The sequence below is a fragment of the Poromitra crassiceps genome (assembly GCF_964638095.1).
Source record: "Poromitra crassiceps genome assembly, chromosome: 4".
Taxonomy (NCBI): Eukaryota; Metazoa; Chordata; class Actinopteri; order Beryciformes; family Melamphaidae; genus Poromitra; species Poromitra crassiceps.
In genome coordinates this window covers 28,276,797-28,304,296 of record NC_139626.1, presented here as the reverse complement: position 1 = coordinate 28,304,296, position 27,500 = coordinate 28,276,797, and the positions used below count along the sequence as shown (strand labels likewise).

Here is a 27,500-nt window from a genome sequence, read left to right as displayed (position 1 = left end):
TGACGGGGCTTTTAAATGTCCCCATAAAATGTAGTTTAATACTTGTATTTTAACATGATTCTGTATTTGCAAAGCGTGACTCGAAAATGGCCAACTAGGCATCCATCCGTACAACCCCCGCCCCTCCTCCTACTAGCGTTATTGACCTCAGTGACAGGCAGCACAAGCTAGCTGGCCAGCTAGTTCACTCATGTTTTTGCCAAGTACATTAATAACAATAACAATCACAGCAGCAGCCGTTAATTCTCTGTTAGTGCAATACATGAACTTGTGCAATACAATATATCAACGTGCAATATTCTTTTACTACCTTTTATTACCCAGTATTTTTGTTATTGTTTTGTTCCTGCTTTTTTGCCCCCCGTCTAGGTGTCATGTGTCCTTATCTGTTCTTAATGTTGTTGTTGTTGTTTTTTCTTAAATGTTTTTAATTATTTATGTCTGATTTTAATGCACTGTCAGCTGAAGCACTCTTAATTTCGTTGTATGGGGAACTGTGCAATGACAATAAAGGCTATTCTAACATGCCAGACAATCAACAGTTTTGTTGAGGAAATGGGGATCTTTAACTGTGATAGTTTATGAACTTTTAGAAATAAAATATGCTGGATAAGAGTCATTGATTGGTCTGTCATGCCACATACTGTAGGTGCAACTAAGGTATTTCCCAACATTTGATCAAATTGCCCTGGAAATTATCCAAAATGCCTCTGAAATATATTTCACAGGGGCAAAAATAGTCCTCATTTAGAAAAGTGCATTTCCTACCCTGCCAGTCTGTTTGAAGTTGAAGCAATAGCAAGAAAACACGGTAGAATTGAAAGATTGAGATAGATTGATGATAGGTTGATACAGTAGATTGAAAAGACTTTCATGCAATTTTGAAATGGACTCTGTTATATCACACACATTCCTCTCAGCTAGAAAAATGCATGCAGACATGTACACACAAATGCTCTCTCTCTCTCTCTCTCTCTCTCTCACACACACACACACACACACACACACACACACACACACACACACACACACACACACACACACACACACACACACACACACACACACACACACACAGTGGTAACAGTGCATGAATCCCTCACCACTAAACACAGATGGGATCTGGAAAGAGACATAGCTGTGGGCTGCCAGGAAGTGTGCAGGCGTAAGGCTAAGGCAACAGTTCAACCTAACTGTCAGAGCTAGCCGTTCATAAATCCATCCTGAGGAGGGACGATGAGAAACGACAGCTGGTCGTCACTTCGTTAGAACTCTAACAAGACAAGACTGCCGTTTTAAGGTGTTAAGCGTGGTATTTTAGTTTTAAGTGTCTTATTTATCGAGTTTTTCTAAGATAGCCTATTCCATCCATCAGTGGTGTAATGTTACCAAACTTTGTTACAGTACTCCTGAAGTATTTTTTGGGTTGTATATCTGTACTTTATTTGAATATTTATATTTCTGTCAACATTCACTTTTACACCACTACATTCCTAAATAAAATGTATACTTTTACTCTAATATATTTCCCTCAACACTAGAAGGACCAGGATTCCATAACTACTAGAACGGGCGTAAGTGATCATTTTGACCGCTAAACTCAAACTCTATAATCTCTCATTATCATGGCATAATCATTTCCTTTTCCTTTTCCTAATAATTTCCTAAATGCATAACTTTTAGTATGCCGGTCCTACTTGCAATCTCAGCCTCGAAGGATTTATGACATCACTAATGATGAATAACTGCTCGAGTGACATCACTGATGACATCACAACTGCTCGAGTGACATCACTGATGACCTCACAACTGCTCGAGTGACATCACTGATGACATCACAACTGCTCGAGTGACACAAGCCCCCAGGAATAGCGCTGGGCTTTGAAGCCATTTGAACATGCTGGCGAAGCTCTGTATTGCAAGTCACGTGACGCCATGCAGCCCAGAAAGGAAAATTCCCATCCACTTGCATGGGGACTCCGGCAGCTGTTAAACCCAGGGGAATTTTTTCCGGGTGTCACTCAAAGTATAAAACGACTCTTTTAATTATCAACTAATTTTTTATGGGGCATTTTTTTCTTCAGAAGCCACTAAGAGACGTATACGCGGGTATTTTCTTCTTGTAATACAATCCATGGGTGGGAGGGGTGGGAGACGTCATGGAACACGTCATGGCACACATGCGCACTTCGCCTTGGGCTGCATAGTCAGGAAGTAAAACCAGGAAGAAAAAGCCCCCATGATGGCTTCATGCGCCAATGAGCTACCTCCGTCCGAATGCATGGGTGGGCGTGGCAGGTCCCCTATCCAGTTCTTTTAATACATCCATGGAGTGACATCACTGATGACATCACAACTGCCTGAGTGACATCACAATTGAGTGACATCACAGATGACATCAGTTCAGTCGAGATCCTTAGGTCGAATCTGGCTCACAGATGTCCCAATGTGTATGGTATCATCAGCCAGTGTGGGTGGGGTCATCAGTTGGTATGAGAGGGCCTGTTCTACAGTAACAATGTTCTCACCACCTGGTACTGTACTCCCTACACTCTGAGCTCTGTCCTGTCCACCTGGTACTGTACTCCCTACACTCTGAGCTCTGTCCTGTGCACCTGGTACTGTACTCCCTACACTCTGAGTTCTGTCCTGTCCACCTGGTACTGTCCCTACACTCTGAGTTCTGTCCTGTCCACCTGGTACTGTCCCTACACTCTGAGTTCTGTCCTGTCCACCTGGTACTGTACTCCCTACACTCTATGAGTTCTGTCATGTCTACCTGGTACTGTACTCCCTACACTCTATGAGTTCTGTCATGTCTACCTGGTACTGTACTCCCTACACTCTGAGTTCTGTCCTGTCTACCTGGTACTGTACTCCCTACACTCTATGAGTTCTGTCATGTCTACCTGGTACTGTACTCCCTACACTCTATGAGTTCTGTCCTGTCCACCTGGTACTGTCCCTACACTCTGAGTTCTGTCCTGTCCACCTGGTACTGTCCCTACACTCTGAGTTCTGTCCTGTCCACCTGGTACTGTCCCTACACTCTGAGCTCTGTCCTGTCCACCTGGTACTGTACTCCCTACACTCTATGAGTTCTGTCATGTCTACCTGGTACTGTACTCCCTACACTCTGAGTTCTGTCATGTCTACCTGGTACTGTACTCCCTACACTCTGAGTTCTGTCCTGTCTACCTGGTACTGTACTCCCTACACTCTGAGCTCTGTCCTGTCCACCTGGTACTGTACTCCCTACACTCTGAGCTCTGTCCTGTCCACCTGGTACTGTACTCCCTACACTCTGAGCTCTGTCCTGTCCACCTGGTACTGTACTCCCTACACTCTGAGCTCTGTCCTGTCCACCTGGTACTGTACTCCCTACACTCTGAGTTCTGTCATGTCTACCTGGTACTGTACTCCCTACACTCTGAGCTCTGTCCTGTCTACCTGGTACTGTACTCCCTACACTCTGAGCTCTGTCCTGTCTACCTGGTACTGTACTCCCTACACTCTGAGTTCTGTCCTGTGCACCTGGTACTGTACTCCCTACACTCTGAGCTCTGTCCTGTCTACCTGGTACTGTACTCCCTACACTCTGAGTTCTGTCATGTCCACCTGGTACTGTACTCCCTACACTCTGAGTTCTGTCATGTCTACCTGGTACTGTCCCTACACTCTGAGTTCTGTCCTGTCTACCTGGTACTGTACTCCCTACACTCTATGAGTTCTGTCCTGTCTACCTGGTACTGTACTCCCTACACTCTGAGCTCTGTCCTGTCTACCTGGTACTGTACTCCCTACACTCTGAGTTCTGTCATGTCCACCTGGTACTGTACTCCCTACACTCTGAGTTCTGTCCTGTCTACCTGGTACTGTACTCCCTACACTCTGAGTTCTGTCCTGTGCACCTGGTACTGTACTCCCTACACTCTGAGCTCTGTCCTGTCTACCTGGTACTGTACTCCCTACACTCTGAGTTCTGTCCTGTCCACCTGGTACTGTCCCTACACTCTGAGCTCTGTCCTGTCTACCTGGTACTGTACTCCCTACACTCTGAGTTCTGTCCTGTCCACCTGGTACTGTCCCTACACTCTGAGTTCTGTCCTGTCCACCTGGTACTGTACTCCCTACACTCTGAGTTCTGTCCTGTCCACCTGGTACTGTCCCTACACTCTGAGTTCTGTCCTGTCCACCTGGTACTGTACTCCCTACACTCTGAGCTCTGTCCTGTCCACCTGGTACTGTACTCCCTACACTCTGAGCTCTGTCCTGTCCACCTGGTACTGTACTCCCTACACTCTGAGTTCTGTCCTGTCCACCTGGTACTGTCCCTACACTCTGAGCTCTGTCCTGTCCACCTGGCAGAGATGGGCAGTATTTGAAATACTTGTATTTGAAATACGTATTTCAACTACTTTTTTGTATTTTGTAATTTGTATTTGGCTGGGCAGAGAAAAATAAGATGTAATTTGTATCAAGATACTTTCAGATCTTGTATTTTGTGTATTTCAAATACATAAAATACATTTTTCTTTTTATTCTCAAATTGACACATGTAAACATTGACACAGGTTTAAACTAAAGATGGAGAAATTAGTTGTACTAAAAACAACTAAGTGAACTAAACTGAAACCTGATATGAATAAACAGAGAAATTACTTGTACTAAAAAACAACTAACTGGACTGAACTGAAACCTGATTTGAATAGGAGAAATTAGTTGTACTAAAAACAACTAAGTGAACTAAACTGAACTGAAACCTGATATGAAAAGATGGAGAAATAAGGTGTATTGAAAAACAACTAACTGAACTGAAACCTGATGTGAAAAGATGGAGAAATTAGTTGTACTAAAAACAACTAAGTGAACTAAACTGAAACCTGATATGAATAGATGGAGAAATAAGTTGAAAAAACAACTAACTGAACTAAACTGAAACCTGATATGATTCAGAATAGATAGAGAAATAAGTTGTACTGAAAAACAACTAACTGAACTAAACTGAAAGCTGATATGATTCAGAATAGATTGAGAAAGAAGTTGTATTGAAAAACTAACTAACTGAACTAAACTGAAACCTGATGTGAATAGCTGAAGAAATAAGTTGTACTGGAAAAAAAAAAACTAACTGAACTATACTAAAACCTGATATGAATAGATTGAGAAATAAGTTGTACTGAAAAAAAACCTAACTGAACTAAACTGAAACCTGATTTGAATAGGAGAAATTAGTTGTACTGAAAAACAACTAACTGTCATAAACCTGATTTGAATAGATGGAGGAATTAGTTATACTGAAAAACTATAACTGAACACCAAAGTACCCTAATGAAAATAAAAATGTCTTTCTGTTGCTACAAGGATGTCTGAGCTTCACTGTGCATAATGATGGCTGTGCAGATTTTGACACTAGAATGGTGTTACCACTGCTGATAGTGGAAAGTTGTATTCAGTGAGTGATTGTTCTTTAGTAATTATGTTCTAGATAGCCAGGTTATTTTGGATTTAGTTTATGAAGCAGAAGGAGGGGACGTCATTTTAAGGATGTGAGGATTTGAACAAGAGTCCAATTTCATGGAAGGCCTTTTTTGTTTGAGATGCAGTTTCTCATCGTTCCTCTCACCGATTCACAATTTCACAACCTTAGACAGGATGTGCATCAGGGCATTCAATTCCTGAAATGTAACCTTTTCTAGTTGTATAAATATGTTTGCACGTTAAATAAATACTGTGACGACAAGTTACTGACATGGTGGTGAATGTGAAGTTGTTTAAAGGGGACCTACTATGCCTTTTACCTATTTCAGTTATTTATATATTGTGTTATGATGTCAGATATCTATGGCTAAACATAGTCAAAGTTCCAAAACTTGAGGTTAACATGCAGAAATGCTGCCTTTAAGTCAAAAGCCCTCACAGAAGGTGATTAACAGCTGAGCTGAAGGAGAAATTAGTTCTACTGAAAAACAACTAAAACTAAAATGGAAGAACTGCAGTGTGTTAGGGAGTACACATACTGTGACAGAGGACTAAAGAGAGGATTTACTGTCTAAGGAAACCAGAAAATTTCACTTTTGAATAGCTGAAATCAGAGAATTAGGACATTTTCCTTAAAGAAATGTCTCTAAATGATTAATAGATCATCAAAATAGGCAATTAATTTAATATTTGGCAATTCATCTATGAATTGACTAATCGTTGCAGCTCTTTATAAGTTTTTATAAAATGTATTTTCATGTATTTTCAAAATACAAAATACGTATTTGTATCTCAAATACATTTTCAGACAGGTATTTTGTATTTGTATTGTGATACATTTTTTGAGCAAGTATTTGTAATTTGTATCAAAATACTTTATGATGTATTTTCGCCCATCTCTGCCACCTGGTACTGTACTCCCTACACTCTGAGTTCTGTCCTGTCTACCTGGTACTGTACTCCCTACACTCTGAGCTCTGTCCTGTCTACCTGGTACTGTACTCCCTACACTCTGAGCTCTGTCCTGTGCACCTGGTACTGTACTCCCTACACTCTGAGCTCTGTCATGTCTACCTGGTACTGTACTCCCTACACTCTGAGCTCTGTCATGTCTACCTGGTACTGTACTCCCTACACTCTATGAGTTCTGTCATGTCTACCTGGTACTGTACTCCCTACACTCTGAGTTCTGTCCTGTCTACCTGGTACTGTACTCCCTACACTCTGAGTTCTGTCCTGTCTACCTGGTACTGTACTCCCTACACTCTGAGTTCTGGGCCTCCCTCTCTCACCATAGGTGTGTGTGTCCCCAGTGATGCTCCAGAAGCAGAGGCAACCTGCCTGAGATGAGACTAGGACCGCTCGGTTCCTCAGCTGCCTGTTGGCAGCTCTGTGCTGCAGGAACAGTAGGCTGTCCACAGGCGGCGCTGCACTGGACACGCACACAGAGCAGGCGGGAAACACAAAGCAAACAACAGTAAACATCGTCCTGCCACCACAAATGATGCACTCGACCTCACGGCCAATCAGGAACAAATATGTCACCAAAATGTTGAAAACCTGCACCCAAAAAGTTGTCAATTAACAGCATCGTTGCCTTTACCGCAAGATTAAACGTTCAGAAGAACTCAGGCTAATTGTAACTTGACACAAAGATGATTTTTTTTAACTTATTTTTGTGATCATCCATTTGATGAAGAAAGATGTTTTTTTCACCCTTCTACTGCAGATGCAGTTTCTCATCGTTCCTCTCACCGATTCACAATTTCACAACCTTAGACAGGATGTGCATCAGGGCATTCAATTCCTGAAATGTAACCTTTTCTAGTTGTATAAATATGTTTGCACGTTAAATAAATACTGTGACGACAAGTTACTGACATGGTGGTGAATGTGAAGTTGTTTAAAGGGGACCTACTATGCCTTTTACCTATTTCAGTTATTTATATATTGTGTTATGATGTCAGATATCTATGGCTAAACATAGTCAAAGTTCCAAAACTTGAGGTTAACATGCAGAAATGCTGCCTTTAAGTCAAAAGCCCTCACAGAAGGTGATTAACAGCTGAGCTGAAGGAGAAATTAGTTCTACTGAAAAACAACTAAAACTAAAATGGAAGAACTGCAGTGTGTTAGGGAGTACACATACTGTGACAGAGGACTAAAGAGAGGATTTACTGTCTAAGGAAACCAGAAAATTTCACTTTTGAATAGCTGAAATCAGAGAATTAGGACATTTTCCTTAAAGAAATGTCTCTAAATGATTAATAGATCATCAAAATAGGCAATTAATTTAATATTTGGCAATTCATCTATGAATTGACTAATCGTTGCAGCTCTTTATAAGTTTTTATAAAATGTATTTTCATGTATTTTCAAAATACAAAATACGTATTTGTATCTCAAATACATTTTCAGACAGGTATTTTGTATTTGTATTGTGATACATTTTTTGAGCAAGTATTTGTAATTTGTATCAAAATACTTTATGATGTATTTTCGCCCATCTCTGCCATGTCTACCTGGTACTGTACTCCCTACACTCTGAGCTCTGTCATGTCTACCTGGTACTGTACTCCCTACACTCTATGAGTTCTGTCATGTCTACCTGGTACTGTACTCCCTACACTCTGAGTTCTGTCCTGTCTACCTGGTACTGTACTCCCTACACTCTGAGTTCTGTCCTGTCTACCTGGTACTGTACTCCCTACACTCTGAGTTCTGTCCTGTCTACCTGGTACTGTACTCCCTACACTCTGAGTTCTGGGCCTCCCTCTCTCACCATAGGTGTGTGTGTCCCCAGTGATGCTCCAGAAGCAGAGGCAACCTGCCTGAGATGAGACTAGGACCGCTCGGTTCCTCAGCTGCCTGTTGGCAGCTCTGTGCTGCAGGAACAGTAGGCTGTCCACAGGCGGCGCTGCACTGGACACGCACACAGAGCAGGCGGGAAACACAAAGCAAACAACAGTAAACATCGTCCTGCCACCACAAATGATGCACTCGACCTCACGGCCAATCAGGAACAAATATGTCACCAAAATGTTGAAAACCTGCACCCAAAAAGTTGTCAATTAACAGCATCGTTGCCTTTACCGCAAGATTAAACGTTCAGAAGAACTCAGGCTAATTGTAACTTGACACAAAGATGATTTTTTTTAACTTATTTTTGTGATCATCCATTTGATGAAGAAAGATGTTTTTTTCACCCTTCTACTGCAGACTGCCAGCAATCTGCTTTTCTCAATAGAGTGCAGGACATTGAGATTACGCGTTCTCACTAAATCCTAATGCATTACGCCAACAGGTTATTATGAAATCTAGTTTCAAGTCATTCCAAGTTCATGTTAGGCTATGACTTATTTTTCTCAGATCGCCATCACTATTTTCACATTGTAATTGCATTATCGTTACTTTCATGGTAAATGCTTCATGGTTTTGGTGAAACATTGGGGGGGGCACTTTACTTGGATAGTCGGCCTACTAGTCTACAGAGTCTTAGTAACGTTTCAACAGCTTATTAGTTGACATTCAACAATTCATCAATTCAGCTTCATCTGTATGTTTAACAGATCTATCGAGTAGTATACTGTATGTGACCATTGATGAACATATCCACATTATTTTCATAATAAATTAGTTGAACTTGAACTATGCGCTCAACCTATGCTTTACAGATGTTTAACGGATATTCAACAAACAATTTGTTAACTAATTAATATTTGTTGAACATTCTAATGATCAACTATTCTCAGAATGAACATGAGCTCAACCTTTACAAATGTTCTACAACTTGTATACGAATATTCAACAAAGAATTTGTAAACCATGTAATTCATATTTGTTGAACATTCTAATGGTCAACTAATGTTCAAGGTTCAGCCGTATCGGTCTTCAATGGCACCGCTGAACCTCAAGCATGTATTTTCTTTTCACATCCTTCAGTTTTAGCCAGAAAAGACAAACGCACACATCCTCTCACCCTGCAGGCTGGGTGTCTCTCTGTAGGCGGAGCAGTGCTTCTTGTGTCTCCAGCCTCCAGATGATGACCTCTCCATCGTGGCTCGCCGTGGCAACCACCCCCAGAGCCGGACACTGACACACCGCCAGGATGTCTGAGCTATGGACCCCAGCAGACTTCCACGACATGTCCGCCCTCACATACACATCCTATGTAAATACATATACATATATATATATATATATATATATATATATATATATATATATATATATATATATATATATATATATATATACATATATATATATATATATATATATATATATATATATATATATATATATATATATATATATATATATATATACATACATGGGGTTCTGGGGTTCTATAGGGTTCTGCTCTGACTCACAAAATTTGCATATCATAGAAGACTGGAGTATTAGCCTTGGTGGGGGTCTGCGCTCTCTGAGTGCACTTCTAGTTCCTATTTTTGGAACCGCTATTTCCAGTTTCACTCGATTAAGGTGACCTCTTATCTTCATACGCCCCCTACTGGCACTAAATTTAAATAATCCAACAATACAAAACAAGTACACAGACATTTATATGCGGCTGTGTGTTTGGCTGTTTCGTTTTCAGGCAAGTTCAACTTCATTGTTATCCAGATAGCTTTAACGCAGAATAGATGCACGTTAAATACCTGACATGTATGTATGTATGTATGTATAAACGGATGGAAATTAGCCTCGTGCTAAATCCGGCAATTTTTACACTTTTATTATGTTCCAGGTTTTATTATCTGTTCCATGGTTTCTGTGTTCATTAATTTTGCACTGTCCCGTCCAAATAAACAAATAAACATAAACATAAACATGTATGTCACATACATAAAGCCAGATGATATGATGATGTATGCTTTCTCATTCTGTTCAATACGGTTGTTGGTTTGTCCATGCGGTGGGTTTGTCTCTCAGATGTCAAGTCAGATACAAAGCGATAAAACAGCTTGATAGATTTCAGGAGGGAGTGAAACGTCTTGAGTCCTACTCCTACTTTGATCTCACCAGTCGCACGTGTAAAGTCACCGGTATTCGCATTTTACGTAATCCACTAATATAATTTACTTCCAAAAACATTCCGCCCATGTTTTTGCAGACCGAAGATGTTTTCTCAAAAGCCCACCTGGCTCTGCCGACACCGGGAGATCTTGAAGCAAGAGAAGTGAATGTATAACTCGGGGGGGAAAAAGTGTTCAGAATGTGCTGGACGAGCAGAAGTCCTGAAGGTTGCTACTGTAGTCTTCTAGGAATGAGTCTCACCACAGAGCAGATGTTGTTGTTTAAAGGTCGAGGTAAAAGGTAACACTGGAGTTTGAGGCGTGGACATGACATGTGCACGTCTGCAAACCCAGACTGTTGTCTCACACTGCACTTCATGTGTTTATATAGACTGTTGTCTCACACTGCACTTCATGTGTTTATATAGACTGTTGTCTCACACTGCACTTCATGTGTTTATATAGACTGTTGTCTCACACTGCACTTCATGTGTTTATATAGACTGTTGTCTCACACTGCACTTCATGTGTTTATATAGACTGTAGTCTCACATTGCACTTCATGTGTTTATATAGACTGTTGTCTCACACTGCACTTCATGTGTTTATATAGACTGTTGTCTCACACTGCACTTCATGTGTTTATATAGACTGTTGTCTCACATTGCACTTCATGTGTTTATATAGACTGTTGTCTCACATTGCACTTCATGTGTTTATATAGACTGTGGTCTCACATTGCACTTCATGTGTTTATATAGACTGTTGTCTCACATTGCACTTCATGTGTTTATATAGACTGTAGTCTCACACTGCACTTCATGTGTTTATATAGACTGTGGTCTCACATTGCACTTCATGTGTTTATATAGACTGTTGTCTCACACTGCACTTCATGTGTTTATATAGACTGTTGTCTCACACTGCACTTCATGTGTTTATATAGACTGTAGTCTCACACTGCACTTCATGTGTTTATATAGACTGTAGTCTCACACTGCACTTCATGTGTTTATATAGACTGTGGTCTCACATTGCACTTCATGTGTTTATATAGACTGTAGTCTCACACTGCACTTCATGTGTTTATATAGACTGTAGTCTCACACTGCACCTCATGTGTTTATATAGACTGTAGTCTCACATTGCACTTCATGTGTTTATATAGACTGTTGTCTCACATTGCACTTCATGTGTATATATACTGTTGTCTCACACTGCACTTCATGTGTTTATATAGACTGTTGTCTCACACTGCACTTCATGTGTTTATATAGACTGTTGTCTCACATTGCACTTCATGTGTTTATATAGACTGTTGTCTCACACTGCACTTCATGTGTTTATATAGACTGTAGTCTCACACTGCACTTCATGTGTTTATATAGACTGTGGTCTCACATTGCACTTCATGTGTTTATATAGACTGTAGTCTCACACTGCACTTCATGTGTTTATATAGACTGTAGTCTCACACTGCACTTCATGTGTTTATATAGACTGTAGTCTCACATTGCACTTCATGTGTTTATATAGACTGTTGTCTCACATTGCACTTCATGTGTATATATACTGTTGTCTCACACTGCACTTCATGTGTTTATATAGACTGTTGTCTCACACTGCACTTCATGTGTTTATATAGACTGTGGTCTCACATTGCACTTCATGTGTTTATATAGACTGTAGTCTCACACTGCACTTCATGTGTTTATATAGACTGTAGTCTCACACTGCACTTCATGTGTTTATATAGACTGTTGTCTCACACTGCACTTCATGTGTTTATATAGACTGTTGTCTCACATTGCACTTCATGTGTTTATATAGGCTGTTGTCTCACATTGCACTTCATGTGTTTATATAGACTGTTGTCTCACATTGCACTTCATGTGTTTATATAGACTGTTGTCTCACATTGCACTTCATGTGTTTATATAGACTGTTGTCTCACATTGCACTTCATGTGTTTATATAGACTGTTGTCTCACATTGCACTTCATGTGTTTATATAGGCTGTTGTCTCACATTGCACTTCATGTGTTTATATAGACTGTGGTCTCACATTGCACTTCATGTGTTTATATAGACTGTTGTCTCACATTGCACTTCATGTGTTTATATAGACTGTGGTCTCACATTGCACTTCATGTGTTTATATAGACTGTTGTCTCACATTGCACTTCATGTGTTTATATAGACTGTAGTCTCACACTGCACTTCATGTGTTTATATAGACTGTTGTCTCACACTGCACTTCATGTGTTTATATAGACTGTTGTCTCACACTGCACTTCATGTGTTTATATAGACTGTAGTCTCACACTGCACTTCATGTGTTTATATAGACTGTTGTCTCACACTGCACTTCATGTGTTTATATAGACTGTTGTCTCACATTGCACTTTATGTGTTTATATAGACTGTAGTCTCACACTGCACTTCATGTGTTTATATAGACTGTTGTCTCACATTGCACTTCATGTGTTTATATAGACTGTTGTCTCACATTGCACTTCACGTGTATATAGACTGTTGTCTCAAATTGCACTTCATGTGTTTATATGGACTGTTGTCTCACATTGCACTTCATGTGTTTATATAGACTGTTGTCTCACACTGCACTTCATGTGTTTATATAGACTGTTGTCTCACACTGCACTTCATGTGTTTATATAGACTGTTGTCTCACATTGCACTTCATGTGTTTATATAGACTGTTGTCTCACACTGCACTTCATGTGTTTATATAGACTGTTGTCTCACACTGCACTTCATGTGTTTATATAGACTGTTGTCTCACATTGCCCTTCATGTGTTTATATAGACTGTTGTCTCACATTGCCCTTCATGTGTTTATATTGGCAAATCGTTTTTTTTCTTGACACCTGCAGTATAGACCAAATCACCGTGACGTCACCATGTAAACAAATTTACTTCCGGGTACCACTTGGGGAAGGCGGCAGGTTTAAATGTGCGTGTTGTCAAATAAATGCTGTCAAACCCTCTCGTTGTTTTCGGCCGACTACTTTCAATTTAAATGTTCAAACGGTTGGTAAACATGCTTGTCCGACATATCTAGCCTTTCTTCTGTGTTTGTTTTATGTAGTGTTAGCTAGCTAATAATGTTTGTTTGTCTGTCAAACTCGCTGTTTTTTTGCAGACTCGTTAATGTTACAGACAGAGCTACTGACGCCACGTTAATTTAATTTAGCTTCAAGTCTACTCTGGTCTGGTCCAACAGGTAAATTAGCTAGTCTGGTCTCCACTAACGTTAGTGAAAGTGTTGTTATGAATGATATTAAACAACAACACAACACGGACGAACCATTTTTGTCTTCTTTGTCTGTTTTTGTCTTCAACACGTCAGTTTGTGCCGTCCACCGCCATTATAATGTGTGGACCCAGGGGTAACCGGAAGTAAATGTAAACATCCCCGCTGATTTGGTCTATGTGTCAGTGTGGATGGGTGCACATGAGTTTATCTATCATCTAAAATAACCTTTTACCCAAACGAGGAAAAGGCATATTCTCATTCTATTGGATATCATGAGAAAAGTTGAAACATATTATTGAAACAATAAGACAGGTAATATTTTGTTCACAACATCTGAGACTAATTTGAGACAAATTCCCCATAAGCCTACAGTAAAGTGTTGTCAGCATTCTAAGCTAGAATTATGTTTTTTTGTGACAGTTTTTAAGAAAAATACTGAAGTCTGCACCAGATTAGTCGCTATGGTGACAGCCGTGTGTGTGGGACAGACTCATCTGCCCACATTCAACATCTGGGGAAGAGCTTGTGTGGAAAGTGAATGCGTGAGGTTTGAGGTTGTAGGATCTTTTTTTTCTTCTTTTTTCATTTTGGCGCCATCTTTGGTACTAAACAGTCATTGCTGTGGTGTTTGTGCACTGCAGGTCCCAGAGATCACCTGTCAATCAAATGGTGTCACTGGGACTATGTGGCATCTACCCAGTTCTTCTTCTATTTATTCCAAAATAACTGCTGCTGGAAATGAAGACATAATGCATGAGGGGCGGAACATACTGCAGTGAGGGGCGGGCCATAATGCAGTGAGGGGCGGGACATAATGCATGAGGGGCGGAACATACTGCAGTGAGGGGCGGGCCATAATGCAGTGAGGGGCGGTGCATAATGCAGTGAGGGGCGGGCCATAATGCATGAGGGGGGGGGGGGGCATAATGCAGTGAGGGGCAGGACACAATGCAGTGAGGGGCGGTGCATAATGCGCGAGGGGCGGGTCATAATAATGTGAGGGGCTGGACATAATGCAGTGAGGGGCGGGGCATAATGCAGTGAGGGGCGGGACATAATGCAGTGAGGGGCGGGCCATAATGCAGTGAGGGGCGGGACATAATGCAGTGAGGGGCTGGACATAATGCAGTGAGGGGCAGGGCATAATGCAGTGAGGGGCGGGACATAATGCAGTGAGGGGTGGGACATAATGTGAGGGGCGGGACATGATGCAGTGAGGGGCGGGACATAATGCAGTGAGGGGCGGGACATAATGCAGTGAGGGATCATTCAAAAGTCTAAACCAATGGAACATGAGTCAGGAGAGAAAGGCAGTTTTCTGTGATAGGAGGGCTGTGCAGGGGCGGGACTGTTCAAAAATCTGATGGTTTCATTGTGTAGAAATGTAGAATGTAGAAAGTAAATGTCTCTTTTTACAGTCTATGATATTTACGCCTGATAGTGCAACATGAGGTCACTATGAAAGACTGTTTTCCAGTAAGTGAAAGTGATGTGAGTACCGTAAGTATCTTTGATTTTACCTTGGCACCTTTGATGTCATACTGAACTATACGCCGGCTCCACCCCACGGCCAGGACCTGATTGCCGTGGAGACAGACGACCCCCGTGACTTCAGAGTGGGTGACGGGCTCCAGCTTGTGTAGGTTGAGCCCGTTAAGTAGGTCCCACACCTTGATGGTGCCGTTGCAAGCGCCGGTGACCAGCCTTCTGTGGGAGGAGTCTAACGCCATGCAGGTGAGCTCTGCTTCTCCGTGAGCGTTGGAGACCACGAGCCGCCTCCTCCCTGTCTCCGCCTCCCACAGAGACAGAGAGGAGTCCACGTGCCCCGTCACCACCTCCCTCAGGGTGGGGTTGTACAGAGCGCAAGAGAGGGCCGCGCCGCTTGCATTCTTCACTTTGCTTTGGGCCAGATTCAGCAGCGCCAGGTAATCTCTGCAGCCCACCAGCAGGTGGGGCTGTGTGTGTCCAGGAAGAAGAGGGCTCAACAGCAGCAGGGGGAAGCTGCCCTGCTCTGGGAGGCGCCCTGGCTGCAGGAAGGGGAACTGCAGGCGGATGCTCCTCAGACAGTGATGGGTGGAGATGTCCCACAACCTTAGCTCCTGATGGAAAAGCAAATCTCAAACCATTATAACCAAGTAACTACATCATTCATGTGAAATGTTCACAATATTACAACTTTCATTCATTTTTTAACTAGAATTTTCACAATAAAACAACTTTTCCTTCCTTTTTTACTAGAATTTTCACAATAATATCACTTTACTTCATTTCGATCTAGATATTGCTCAATACAGAACAGACATGATTAGTAGAAAACGATTCTCTCAAATCCTTGACCCCGGGGACAAAGGTGTAACAGCTAAAGAGGGGTGGAGTGTCTGAGTGTCTGAATTTGCCTCTTGATTGCACTGTGCCAATTACACCATGGTAAATCTTTTGGTTGACACCTAGCTCTGACCAGACTCAAAAGTCAAAATGGTTTTGGTTGGTTGTCAATGTGATAAAAGCACAATTTAAAATGAGGTAGCTCAACACAGATCCATTGTCAAGCCAGTTCATCTCCTTTCCAGCTTAATTTGAAAGACTCACAGCGTCCTTGGAGTAGCTGAAGACCTGTCCGAAGGGCTGGTAGATAGCAACATCTAACACAGTGGTGCGGTGACCCATCAGAGTAGCTACAGGCTTGCAGGTCACAAATCGAGTCCACAGCTTGACTGTGCGGTCGAAGCCTCCTGTCACCACCACCTGCAGAGGCCTGCAGTAGTCAAAACACCTGGCTCCCTGTGAAGCAGACAAGAAGGGAGGAAAGGGGGAGAGAAAGTGGCATAACATGAGACTAGGCTGGGGAGAATGCGATGCTTTGTGAGACAGAAAGGACCTTCTCGTAACTTGGTGTTTCATAGTTCTGTGTGGTTCGGAAAGTGTAGCATGACCCCTTCTTCTTATACAAATCAAGTTAGCCACCAGTCTTGTTAGTTTGCACTTGGAAATTGTCGAGGGCAACTTCATTGTTAAATTGGCCAGACAGTTTATTGCAGCATAAAATCAGTGTGCTCTTTCAAAAAAGAAAAGAAAAAGGAGGGAAAAAAGAAGACGAAAACGGCCATTGTGACTAATAGGAAACCACCCAGTTTAATATTGTTTTGTACAACAGCATTATCCGTTTAGTGGCTGGGAGTGAACCTTTTAAAATGACAAACTTGGCTCACATCTTGATATCTGGTCTTACGGATAAAATCTTTAACTCGGTGTACTTCAGTTGGTAAATGATGTCATGTCACATTTACAATGTGAGGACACTGACTGCTGTCAGAGTCTACCACGAGAGCAGGCGGAGTCTAATGGAGTGAGTCAACTTTCAAACCTTGACAGTCGCAGTCTGCTGGGTCACTGTCACCCAGACCAGAGGGCCGTGACCCGCCATCTTCTCCCTCCAAACAACCTCTGAACACACTGTGGGTGTTGCTGTCTCAGGCCAGTCAGAATGACATTTTCACTACTCTTCAATCTTTTTACAGATTTTCTTTTGCATACGATTGTTTTTATGTGTTTTTATGGGAATAAGGTCAATTTAGCTCAAATCAAGAAAGGGAAATACGTACTTAAAATATATATAATAATAACAAATAACATGATTTACATATCCTTCATTTTGAGGCCATGGAGGCACTAAGAACACCAAAGGCTTGACTCCAGACCTTAGTGGGCAGGTGTGTTTCTGAAATTCGGGGTTTTAAGAATGAAATCATCATTATCCAAGTCTCATCTCACCTGAATAAAAATCATAAACTAATACTGACTACTAAAAATACAATACCACAACATAGAGTACAATACAATAGCACAACATACAGTACAATACAACATCAGATTAGGTCAAAACCAACACAGTGAAATGAATTACCCGCTCGATCTTCCAAATGTAAGGCTCCTGCCTAAGAGACACGTTCATGATGACCACAGAGGTGGTGTCGCTTTCTGATGATGTCATGATGACGTCAGTGTGGGGCTCGAACATCACTCTGTTGATTGGCTCCTGGTGGATATTGGGGATGTGACGGTAAGATACCAGGAGGCTGTGTTCACCAAGGTGCTGTTGTGAAGAGTGACATCAGTAAACGACGTGATTTGTGAGATACAAGTGCAACATTGTATGAACAGCAACAGGTGCATGTTATTACATAGTATAACAACAGGTGCATGTTATTACATATTATAAAATGGCTCTCTCAAATCAAGCAATCTGATTGGTTCACAGCCATTGTATAATTCCAGTAACCGAGTTCAATAACCCATGGCCATGGGTTATTGGTTACCATGGCAACTCTCTTACTAAATGGCAGTGCTGCGCTCGAGACAAACAGCTTTCTCCTGATCTGCTGTATGGAGGGTCACTAGTCGTCATTATGGACGCATGATGGCGCAACTCTCTTACTAAAAGTACCTCAAAAACAAAATGGCGGAGACAACTTTCAGATCCTTGTGAATCGATCTTCGCTTATAACTTTACTAATACTTCGCAGAAAATGATGATTTGTACAAGAATAGACGCGGGCTGAACCCCTCTCTCGCGCGCCCTCACTCTTAACCCCGCATTTCTAAATAAGACGTAACGTTACTTGGTCAGCATACGGCTCTGGTGTCGGGCTTTGGAAAAGCTCTGAGCCAAGCGCCAGGATTGGCCAATGTCGACTTCAGTCTCCAGAACGATCCAATCAAATCACCCGCACGTCTATCTTCTTGCTAGAGGTCCCGCCTTACAGTATTGTTTCAACTGACTCTATCAGAATAAAATGCCAGTCGGACTTATAGTATTATTATTATTATATTATTATACTTGGAACCCTTTTATAAAAGCAATATAGCACTCGAGCAGCGTGTGTTGTGAAATATATCACACTGATAAGCTGTTATCCCACTCGGCCTGCGGCCTCGTGGGATAACAGCTTATCAGTGTGATATATTCATCACAACACACTAGCTCTCGTGATATATTGCTTAAGTATAACAACAGGTGCATGTAAATGTTTTTCAGCCAAGGACCCCTTACAAGATAGAAAATATACCGGGGACCCCCTCATTCTGATTTTGGGCTAAGCTTTATTGTTTCCACGCTAACGTGCTTGACTTTTAGATTGATAGGTTTGTTAGATTGGAATGTAATCCATGAACCATTTTAGAAAAGCATAACATATTTTCGTTGAACTATGAAGCTTTTGCACGCAAAAAAAAGTTTTTAGTTTCATTTTCCTGAAAACTTTTCGCGGACCCCCTGGCAAAGTGCCACGGACCCCTGGGGATCCCCGGACCCCCATTTGAGAACCACTGGTATAAGGTGTTATAACATAGTATAATAACAGGTGCATGTTATTACACAGTATAATCAACGGGTGCATGTTATTACATAGTATAATCAACAGGTGCATGTTATTACGCAAGTCAATCTTACGGGGAAATAGATCCTCCGCAAGCCTGGGTCTTTCCTGAAGGGCTTCTCAAACAGGCCCTTAGAGGGGTTCAGGAAGCGCATGAGGTGGACTCCTCCTCTGTCGTCCCCCCACAGCAGCAGAGAGGGCTGCTCTGGAGACTTGGAGGGACACAAACAGCCATGAAACTGATGAACTCAGTGTTTTCAAAATGAATTCAGTGAATTCATGAAAATGAATTCATGAAACTGATGAACTCAGTGTTTTCAAAATGAATTCAGTGAATTCATGAAAGTTAATTCATGAAACTGATGAACTCAGTGTTTTCAAAATGAATTCAGTGGGATGAAGCAATAATAATAATGGGCTTACCTGGACATCGTACCAGTAACAAAGAGCAGTTGGGACATTACGAAACCCTTGGAGGGAAGATGGGGGCGGGGGGGGGGGGGGGGGGCAGAAAATTAAAAGCTTGAAAACGGCATTTTGGTAAAGTAACTTATTTTCAGTGAGTTCAAACAGGCTGCTGGGCCGGGACATAATGCGGTGAGGGATCATTCAACAGTCTAAACCAGTGGGATTTGTTTTATTCGATGGGTGGGGTGTGGAAGGGCGGGATTGTTTTGATGGTTTCATTGGTTAGAAATTAATATTTACGCCTACTAGTGCTGCATGAGGTCAAGAAATGGGAGTGGAGTTCATGGGCACTGTCAACAATAATAAAGCTATACTCATAGTATCCAAGCTTACCAAACAGCTGGACATCCTCAAGGATACTGGTTGTGCACACATTGACAAAGTGGATGGCCCTGCGGTCGGTTGCTATGGCAACCTTGTGGGCGTTTCCCATGTAGACGGCATCCGTGGTCCAGCCTCTGAATCTGCTCTTGCTAGCCCATTCCTCTGCAGGATCCCCGGCAAGCTGAGGAGTACAAAGTGTATGTGTGTGTGTGTGCGTCTGTTGTGCGTGCGTGTGTGTGTTGTGTGTGTAGTGCGTCTGTTGTGCGTGTGTTGTGTGTGTTGTGTGTCTGTTGTGCGTGCGCGTGTGTGTGTTGTGTGTGTGTGCGTGCGTGTGTTGTGTGTGTTGTGCGTGCGTGTGTGTCTGTTGTGCGTGCGTGCGTGTGTCTGTTGTGCGTGCTTGTGCGTGCGTATGTTGTGTGCCTGTTGTGCGTGCATGTGTGTGTGTGTTCTGTGTCTGTTGTGCGTGCGTGTGTATGTGTGTGTGCGTGTGTTGTGTGTCTGTTGTGCGTGCATGTGTATTTGTGTGTGCGTGTGTTGTGTGTCTGTTGTGTGTGTGTGTGTGTGTGTGCGTGTGTTGTGTGTGTGTGTGTGTGCGCGTGTGTTGTGTGTCTGTTGTGTGTGCGTGTGTGTGTGCATGCGTGTGTTGTGCATACTTCCCCCCCCAAGTTTTGTAATACTTTGCCAATTCCCCCTGCTGTCCCGGTCGTTGCTCCACCCACTCTGGGGAGGGTTGTAGGCTCATGCTTCCTCCGATACATGTGCAGTCGCCAGCCGCTCATTTTCACCTGACAGCGAGGGGTTTCACCAGGAGGACGTAGCGCGTGGGAGGATCACGCTATCCATAACCCCCCCCCCCCCCCCCCCCAGTTCGCCTCCCCCTGAACAGGCACCCTGACCGACCAGAGGAGGCGCTAGTACAGCGAACAGGACACATACCCTTATAATCCTGCTTCCCACCTGCAGACACGGCTAATTGTGCCCGTATGGACGCCCGACCAAGCCGGAGGTAACACAGGGGCTCGAACCCGCGACCCTCGTGTTGGTAGGCAGGGAATCTACTGCTGCATTACCCGGACGCCCCATTGTGCATTCTTCTGAGTGCATGCACAAGTAGCATCAGCTCACTCACCTCAAGCGTATTGAGGATGTGTAGGCCGCTGTTCCAGACAGTGAGCTGCCCCCCCCTGCTGACACTAACATAGCGCAGAGGGAGAGGATGGGGAACAGCAACCACACGCACCGTCGGCTCCAGCTGCAGAGCAACGGATACAACAACAATCAATACAAAAGACAGTGGAGGAAGTGAAGTACTCATTTTCAAAAAGACATAGAAAAGGAAAGGAAAGGAAAGGAAAGGAAGGAAGGCTGGACAAAACAGAGGCCTACATTGTAGTCTGGCTGTCAGTATTTCACTGTTTAAAACGGATGTGGAGGATTTTTTTTTACTGTTATTCTACTTCACACGAGAGTTGTCAAGAAACTACAGTAACCTACAGAGTGAGTCTATTGTGTTAGCTCCGCCCACCCTGTGAACCTACAGGAACCTACAGAGTGCGTCTATTGTGTTAGCTCCGCCCACTCTGTGAACCTACAGTAACCTACAGTGAGTCTATTGTGTTAGCTCCGCCCACCCTGTGAACCTACAGAGTGCGTCTATTGTGTTAGCTCCGCCCACTCTGTGAACCTACAGTAACCTACAGAGTGAGTCTATTGTGTTAGCTCCGCCCACCCTGTGTCACCACAGACACCAAGTTCATAAATGCTGCAATACTGAAAATGCAAAGGCTTCCATCAATGGGCCATACGCTCAATCACCATTGTGTTAAGTCACTATCAGATAGATAGTGACTTAACACACATTTATTTAGATGAACATCTAACGTATTATCACTTGAAGGTTAGAATAGCATGAGAAACGTTGACCTCCTCGGGCATTCTGCATCAGTTGTCACTGTCACTGAGACGGTGCAAAGATGCTTCATTTCCTCCAAGTTTCACCAGAATCAGACCAGTGGTGTCTGAGATACGAGCTCCTCCCACCTTGTTGTGAGAGCAGTGTCTGATCTGCGGCTGGCTGTCCAGCAGAGCGGCTCTGGGGTTGGAGGCGCGGTCTCTCTCGCTGAACTCCAGAAACAGGTAGGAGCACAGCTGCTGCCAGTCCACCCGGCCCACACAGTCCAGATCCACCTGGTTATGGAGCGGTGGTATGAGTCAGGGTAGCCCAAGATCAAGATCATCATCATCACCATCACCATCATCATCATCATCATCATCATCGGTATTTTCTTTCCTGGCAGAGTGGGTTTACACCAGGACTGACAGGATAGTAAACATAGTAGGGCTGCCTGGGGCGATAATTCAATACTAGAAATATTGCACGCTTCGTGCGCTCATTTCTAGCGCCGCGGGCCGTTCTGAGCATGTGCAGTTGAGCAATTGTGCGCCGTCGCCCCACGAAACGCGGCCGCCTTATTATAGTGGTGAGCTTATCGTTTATTGTCTCAGTAGATATTGTGATGAGGTGGTGATCGTGATTTTGGAATATCGTCACGCACAAGTCTGCCGTCTGAACTGATGATAACAAACCAATTAAACGTAACAAAATGTCATAGGAAAAATCGTAGGAATATTTGAAAATCTCAGTGTTGTTTGACATCACACCGAATATACCGGTTCAATGGAAGGGAATTAACTTTATTATTTAACATGTGATTTAATGTGATCCATGTTGTGATATATAGGCCTACTGATATCAGGGGTGAGGGGCTGATTATCGTGATTGACGTTCCCAGCCCTATATGTTAGTGTACAGTCTGTAGGGTGAAGAATCTACAGTAGTGTGGCTTGTGCATCTATTGTAAGTAGAGCCCGACCGATACTGGATTTTGGAGGCCGATGCCGATACCGATATTAGGAAGTAAAGAAATTCTGATATCGATATATCGGCCGATATTCTTATATTTAAGCAATATAGCATGAGAGCAAGTGTGTTGTGGCGAATATATCCCGCTGATAAGCTGTTATCCCACGAGGCCGCAGGCCGAGTGGGATAACAGCTTATCAAAAACATAATTTTCTGCGAAGTATTAGTAAAGTTATAAGCGAAGATCGATTCACAAGGATCTGACAGCTGTCTCCAGCATTTGTTTTTTTTTTGGTAACCAAAGGCTTTTAGTAAGAGAGTTGCCATGGCAACCAATAACCCACTCCAATAACCCATGGCCATGGGTTATTGGAGTGGGTTATTGGATTTATACAATGGCTGTGAACCAATCAGATTGCTTGATTTGAGAGAGCCGTTTTATAATATATAATACACCATTATATTATACAATTATTTTGCAATGATCCCTCAAATATCAAACACTTGACAAAGATATGACTTGACATGACTTGAGATATGTAATGTAGGGAGGATATTTTACAGCTTATCAATAAACTTTATTGTCTAAAATGACATCAATGCAATGAAACAGTAAACTGAAATGGGAATTTAATAATGATAAATAACTAGAAATACAAAAACACAAATAGAATATAAAATATAACTTGAGTTAAGAAAAAATATCAAATATACACGACATGCTGTCTATAACTTAAAAAATACAAAATAAAAAAATATCGGCATATCGGCCGATACCGATATATCGGTTATCGGCCAATATGTAAGGGATAATGGATAGTGAGCCGGTGATTACTGGCGAAATAATGACCGACAGGTGAATGATTGAGCCCGACGCGCAGCGGAGGGCTTAATCATTCACCTGAAGGGGCGGCTTTAGCTCAGGAGGTAGAGCGGGTCGGCCAATGACGCAAGGGTTGGCGGTTCGATCCCCGCTCCCTCCCAGCTGCCGTCGTTGTGTCCTTGGGCAAGACACTTAACCCTCCTTGCTCCCGTGGCAGCCTGCCGCCATCGGTGTATGAATGGGTGAATGTAGACTATCTACTGATTGTAAAGCGCTTTGGATAAAAGCGCTATATAAATGCAGGCCATTTACCATTTACCAAATCATTCAATAATCTGACAAAAATAATTATTCAAATAGATTTTTTAATAGCGTTTTCAACGACAAAGCGGTTTCATTCGTAATTGGCACACAAGACACCACAGCTGCAACTGGTTGGCCTAATTAGTAGTGTCTTGCTGACAAAAGGCTCTTATCAACTGATTAATCCAGGTGTGGCAGAGCAGCGGTCGGTTGTCCAGAAATAATGACCGGTGAATCTTGTTGATTGACCAATCAGAATCGAGTATTCAAGAGAGCCGTGTTCTAATGACCGATATATCGGTCGGGCTCTAATTGTAAGGTGTCTATATTTCTCATTACCTCACTGAAGAACCTCTCCACCCATGCGGCTTCAATATCTGGCCCGATCACAGAGCTCAGAGCCTCCTGGAACTCTTCCAAATCCATTCCATGTTCTCCACTTGCTCCTCTGTTTCTCCCACCCCATCCATTCTGTCTGGTCCCTCCTGTCTGTGCTCCAGCAGCTCGTGGACGTGATGCCTTGTCCAGCGGGGTGTTCCGGGTAAATGCGTCTCTCAGGAGCTGCAGGTGCTCCAGGTTAAGTTTCTCTGCAGGTCTGACTCCACCGGCTGGATCGCTGCAGAGAGGACCAGAGCAATGACCAGTTAAAATACTACGGTCAGTTTTGGGAGACTCGTCCGTAGGTCCCCGGTAGACTTGAAGATAAAGCAGTGACACTAGGCGACTACTACTCACTCAGCTGACTAGCGTTATCTCAAAGGTGAGCTCTAAAAAGCTAAGGAATGTTAAATGATAGGCAGTTTACTGACAATCTGGTGTAGATTGGTGAAATTTGCATGACTGAAAAGACGTTTGGAACAATCAGGAACTACCGACATAGAAAGTGAAGGTGGTGGGAGACTGTAGTATGCTAAAAAAGCACTGTGTGGTGGATGAATACATGGTTCAGGTTGATCACATGAAATAGATCCAAAAATAAATGTGGCTAGCTATACAAGAAGGCTCGTCAGAGCGCCATATTTTTTATGCAGTCTATGGCAGGAGTTTTCAAAGTCTGAGACTGTGGGCCTCCCCCCAGACAACGCTGGATGGGAGCATGTTATTTGATCGCATAGACACTCAGCAATTGAGCCAAGATAGCCTGATAGACTAACTTCAGACTACAACAAATACATAAAAAGGTCTGTCTGGAGGCATACATTTTTTTCTGACTCTGGGAAAGTGGGAAAAAATGTCAAATTTCCCCCAAACTACTGAACTATCTCTTTAACCACCTCACACATTTTAGGCTATTCTATGGGATCTCCTTTTAATAACTAATTTCACTTCCATTCACTGAGCCTCCCCTGAAACCGTTTGGAGCCCCCTGGGGAGGCCCGCCTCCCACTTTGAAAACCTCTGGTCTATGGAATGATCTGATACGGATGATTTCGCTGTGTACGCCCTCATCACTTAACAAATAAGTTGACCAACAGACTAATCTCTGAAAATAACGTGGTGTATTCCTTTAAGTTTGCAGAATGGTCCAGCATCATTTGCATGTTATAAAGAGTTCTACAGTAGGTCTCTCTATCGTCTGGTAAAAGGCTTACTGGCGAATGAATGCAGCACTCCCCAGTGGTGGTACTGAGTCAACACATCTCAAATAGATAAAGAAAGAGAAGTTAACATTATGTGTGGTGGCCTGCAAAAACCCCTCACTTGGTCATAATTTTACATCTTCATTTTTGTGTGTGGCATTTCCGTAAATTAGAAACTCTCACCTATAGGCTATATAACTTTTTGAATGACTGAGATAGCTCTCTCAGATCAAAATGTACACGTATTTGAATCGGTTATGTGTCTCAAAGTAAAACATGAGAAAAATGGCTTTAAAATGATCATCTCTAAGATTGCAAGATTCTGAGAATGCAAATCAACTCTCAATAACTGTCAAACTAAATGGATGCCTGCAAAACCGTTTAGAGTTTTCTGATGCACTACTGAGTTTGTAATGATACAAAGCTGGTTGAAAATCGGTGGATTGTTCCTTTAATGATTGGGTGAGATGGGGGTGGGACGGGGTGGGGTGAAATTAAGTTTGTGGGCTGTGTTTAAAAGATGAGAATTGCCCCCCCCCCCATCCCCACACACACACACACACACACACACACACACTCTAGCAGAGGAGGACCACCAGCAGCTCTTGTGTGGCCCTGTTGCTCAGGGAACCTGCAGGCTGCAACAATACCCTCACATGTCTGGGCATTCTCCATCAGGCCGTGCATGAGCACTCCTTTACACTTCCTCACAGCCAGCCACCCCTGGCTAATCATCCATGCATTCTGACAATGGGGCCACAAAATGATAAAGTCATAAAAAGTGTGTTAGTTTGCTGGGAAAAAGAACAATGAGTGTTTTGGTGATGTTGTATGGTGAGTTGTATGTGATGTTGTATGGTGAGTTGTATGTGATGTTGTATGGTGAGTTGTATGGTGAGTTGTATGGGGAGTCAGAGTTTTATGCCAAAGTGAAGCTGAGTCGAAATAAGTGTGTGGAAGTGAAACTTGAGCTATAACAAGAGCAACAGCTGGTTCTCTTTAGGATTTGGCCGTTTAAAATATACTACTATTACTACTACTAGTAGTAGTAGACTACTAGTAGTAGACTACTAGTAGTAGTAGTCTACTACTACTAGTAGTAGTAGACTAGTAGTAGTAGTAGTAGTAGTAGTAGTAGTAGTAGTAGTAGTAGACTACTACTAGTCTACTACTACTACTAGACTACTACTAGTAGTAGTAGTAGTACTCAACTGGCTCAACTCACTCTCATTCTGGTATAACGAGAGAAAGAATGCTCCATTGCAACCACTCTACCATCCTTCAAACAGGCCCTCAAGACCCACCTCTTCAAACTCGCTTTCACCTGCTAATCACCCTCCCCTCCATCATTATAACTCATCCAATTTTAAATCACATACTTTGTTTTATTGTTATGTTCTTTTTTATGTTTTGTATCTATTAAATGATTTGTGTAAGCGACTTTGAGTACTTAGAAAAGCGCTATATAAATTGAACCTATTATTATTATTATTATTATATTTACAACCATCCACCAAAGGATACCGCAGGCCTGCTTTATTGCACAATCCAACTCTTCCTCAAAACTTGCCATTTTCAGCGTGTAGGTTGCTAGCTTGCTAGCTAGCGTTGTTGTTGTTTCAGAGAGTTGTTGTTTGAGAGCAACACGCAGGGAGCGGAAAGGGATTTCCCTTCGCTCCGACTGAAATGGTCAGAGCCAATGGCAGAGCTTCTCCCCGCAGTCTGCGTCCAGTGAGCCGTGTAAACATGGTGCTAACACCGTTAGCCTGGACTCCAAGGCCATCATGTTATCCTCTGCTGCCGATACATGGCTCTCAGCCTCCCTAATGCGCTTTGTGTTAGCCTCCAGCCATGTTGTGAATGCTTTGTGTTAGCCTCCAGCCATGTTGTGAATGCTTTGTGTTAGCCTCCAGCCATGTTGTGAATGCTTTGTGTTAGCCTCCAGCCATGTTGTGAATGCTTTGTGTTAGCCTCCAGCCATGTTG

General features: G+C 42.7%; 1 protein-coding gene across 1 annotated transcript in view; it reads right to left on the bottom strand.

Annotated features, from left to right (window-relative positions):
• Nucleotides 1-26,250, bottom strand: part of LOC310775719 (cilia- and flagella-associated protein 337-like) — a gene marked incomplete at both ends in the record, with an annotated part of 32,180 nt that extends 5,930 nt beyond the window's left edge. Inside the window, 12 exons of the mRNA XM_083635862.1 lie at nucleotides 6,774-6,913; nucleotides 9,461-9,648; nucleotides 15,300-15,878; nucleotides 16,369-16,560; nucleotides 17,684-17,872; nucleotides 19,229-19,366; nucleotides 19,578-19,624; nucleotides 19,956-20,127; nucleotides 21,076-21,198; nucleotides 21,987-22,133; nucleotides 24,275-24,551; nucleotides 26,093-26,250. Coding sequence (XP_083491988.1) covers nucleotides 6,774-6,913; nucleotides 9,461-9,648; nucleotides 15,300-15,878; nucleotides 16,369-16,560; nucleotides 17,684-17,872; nucleotides 19,229-19,366; nucleotides 19,578-19,624; nucleotides 19,956-20,127; nucleotides 21,076-21,198; nucleotides 21,987-22,133; nucleotides 24,275-24,551; nucleotides 26,093-26,250 — 2,350 coding nt within the window. The remainder of the gene's footprint in view (nucleotides 1-6,773; nucleotides 6,914-9,460; nucleotides 9,649-15,299; nucleotides 15,879-16,368; nucleotides 16,561-17,683; nucleotides 17,873-19,228; nucleotides 19,367-19,577; nucleotides 19,625-19,955; nucleotides 20,128-21,075; nucleotides 21,199-21,986; nucleotides 22,134-24,274; nucleotides 24,552-26,092) is intronic.
• Nucleotides 26,251-27,500: the final 1,250 nt, after the last annotated feature.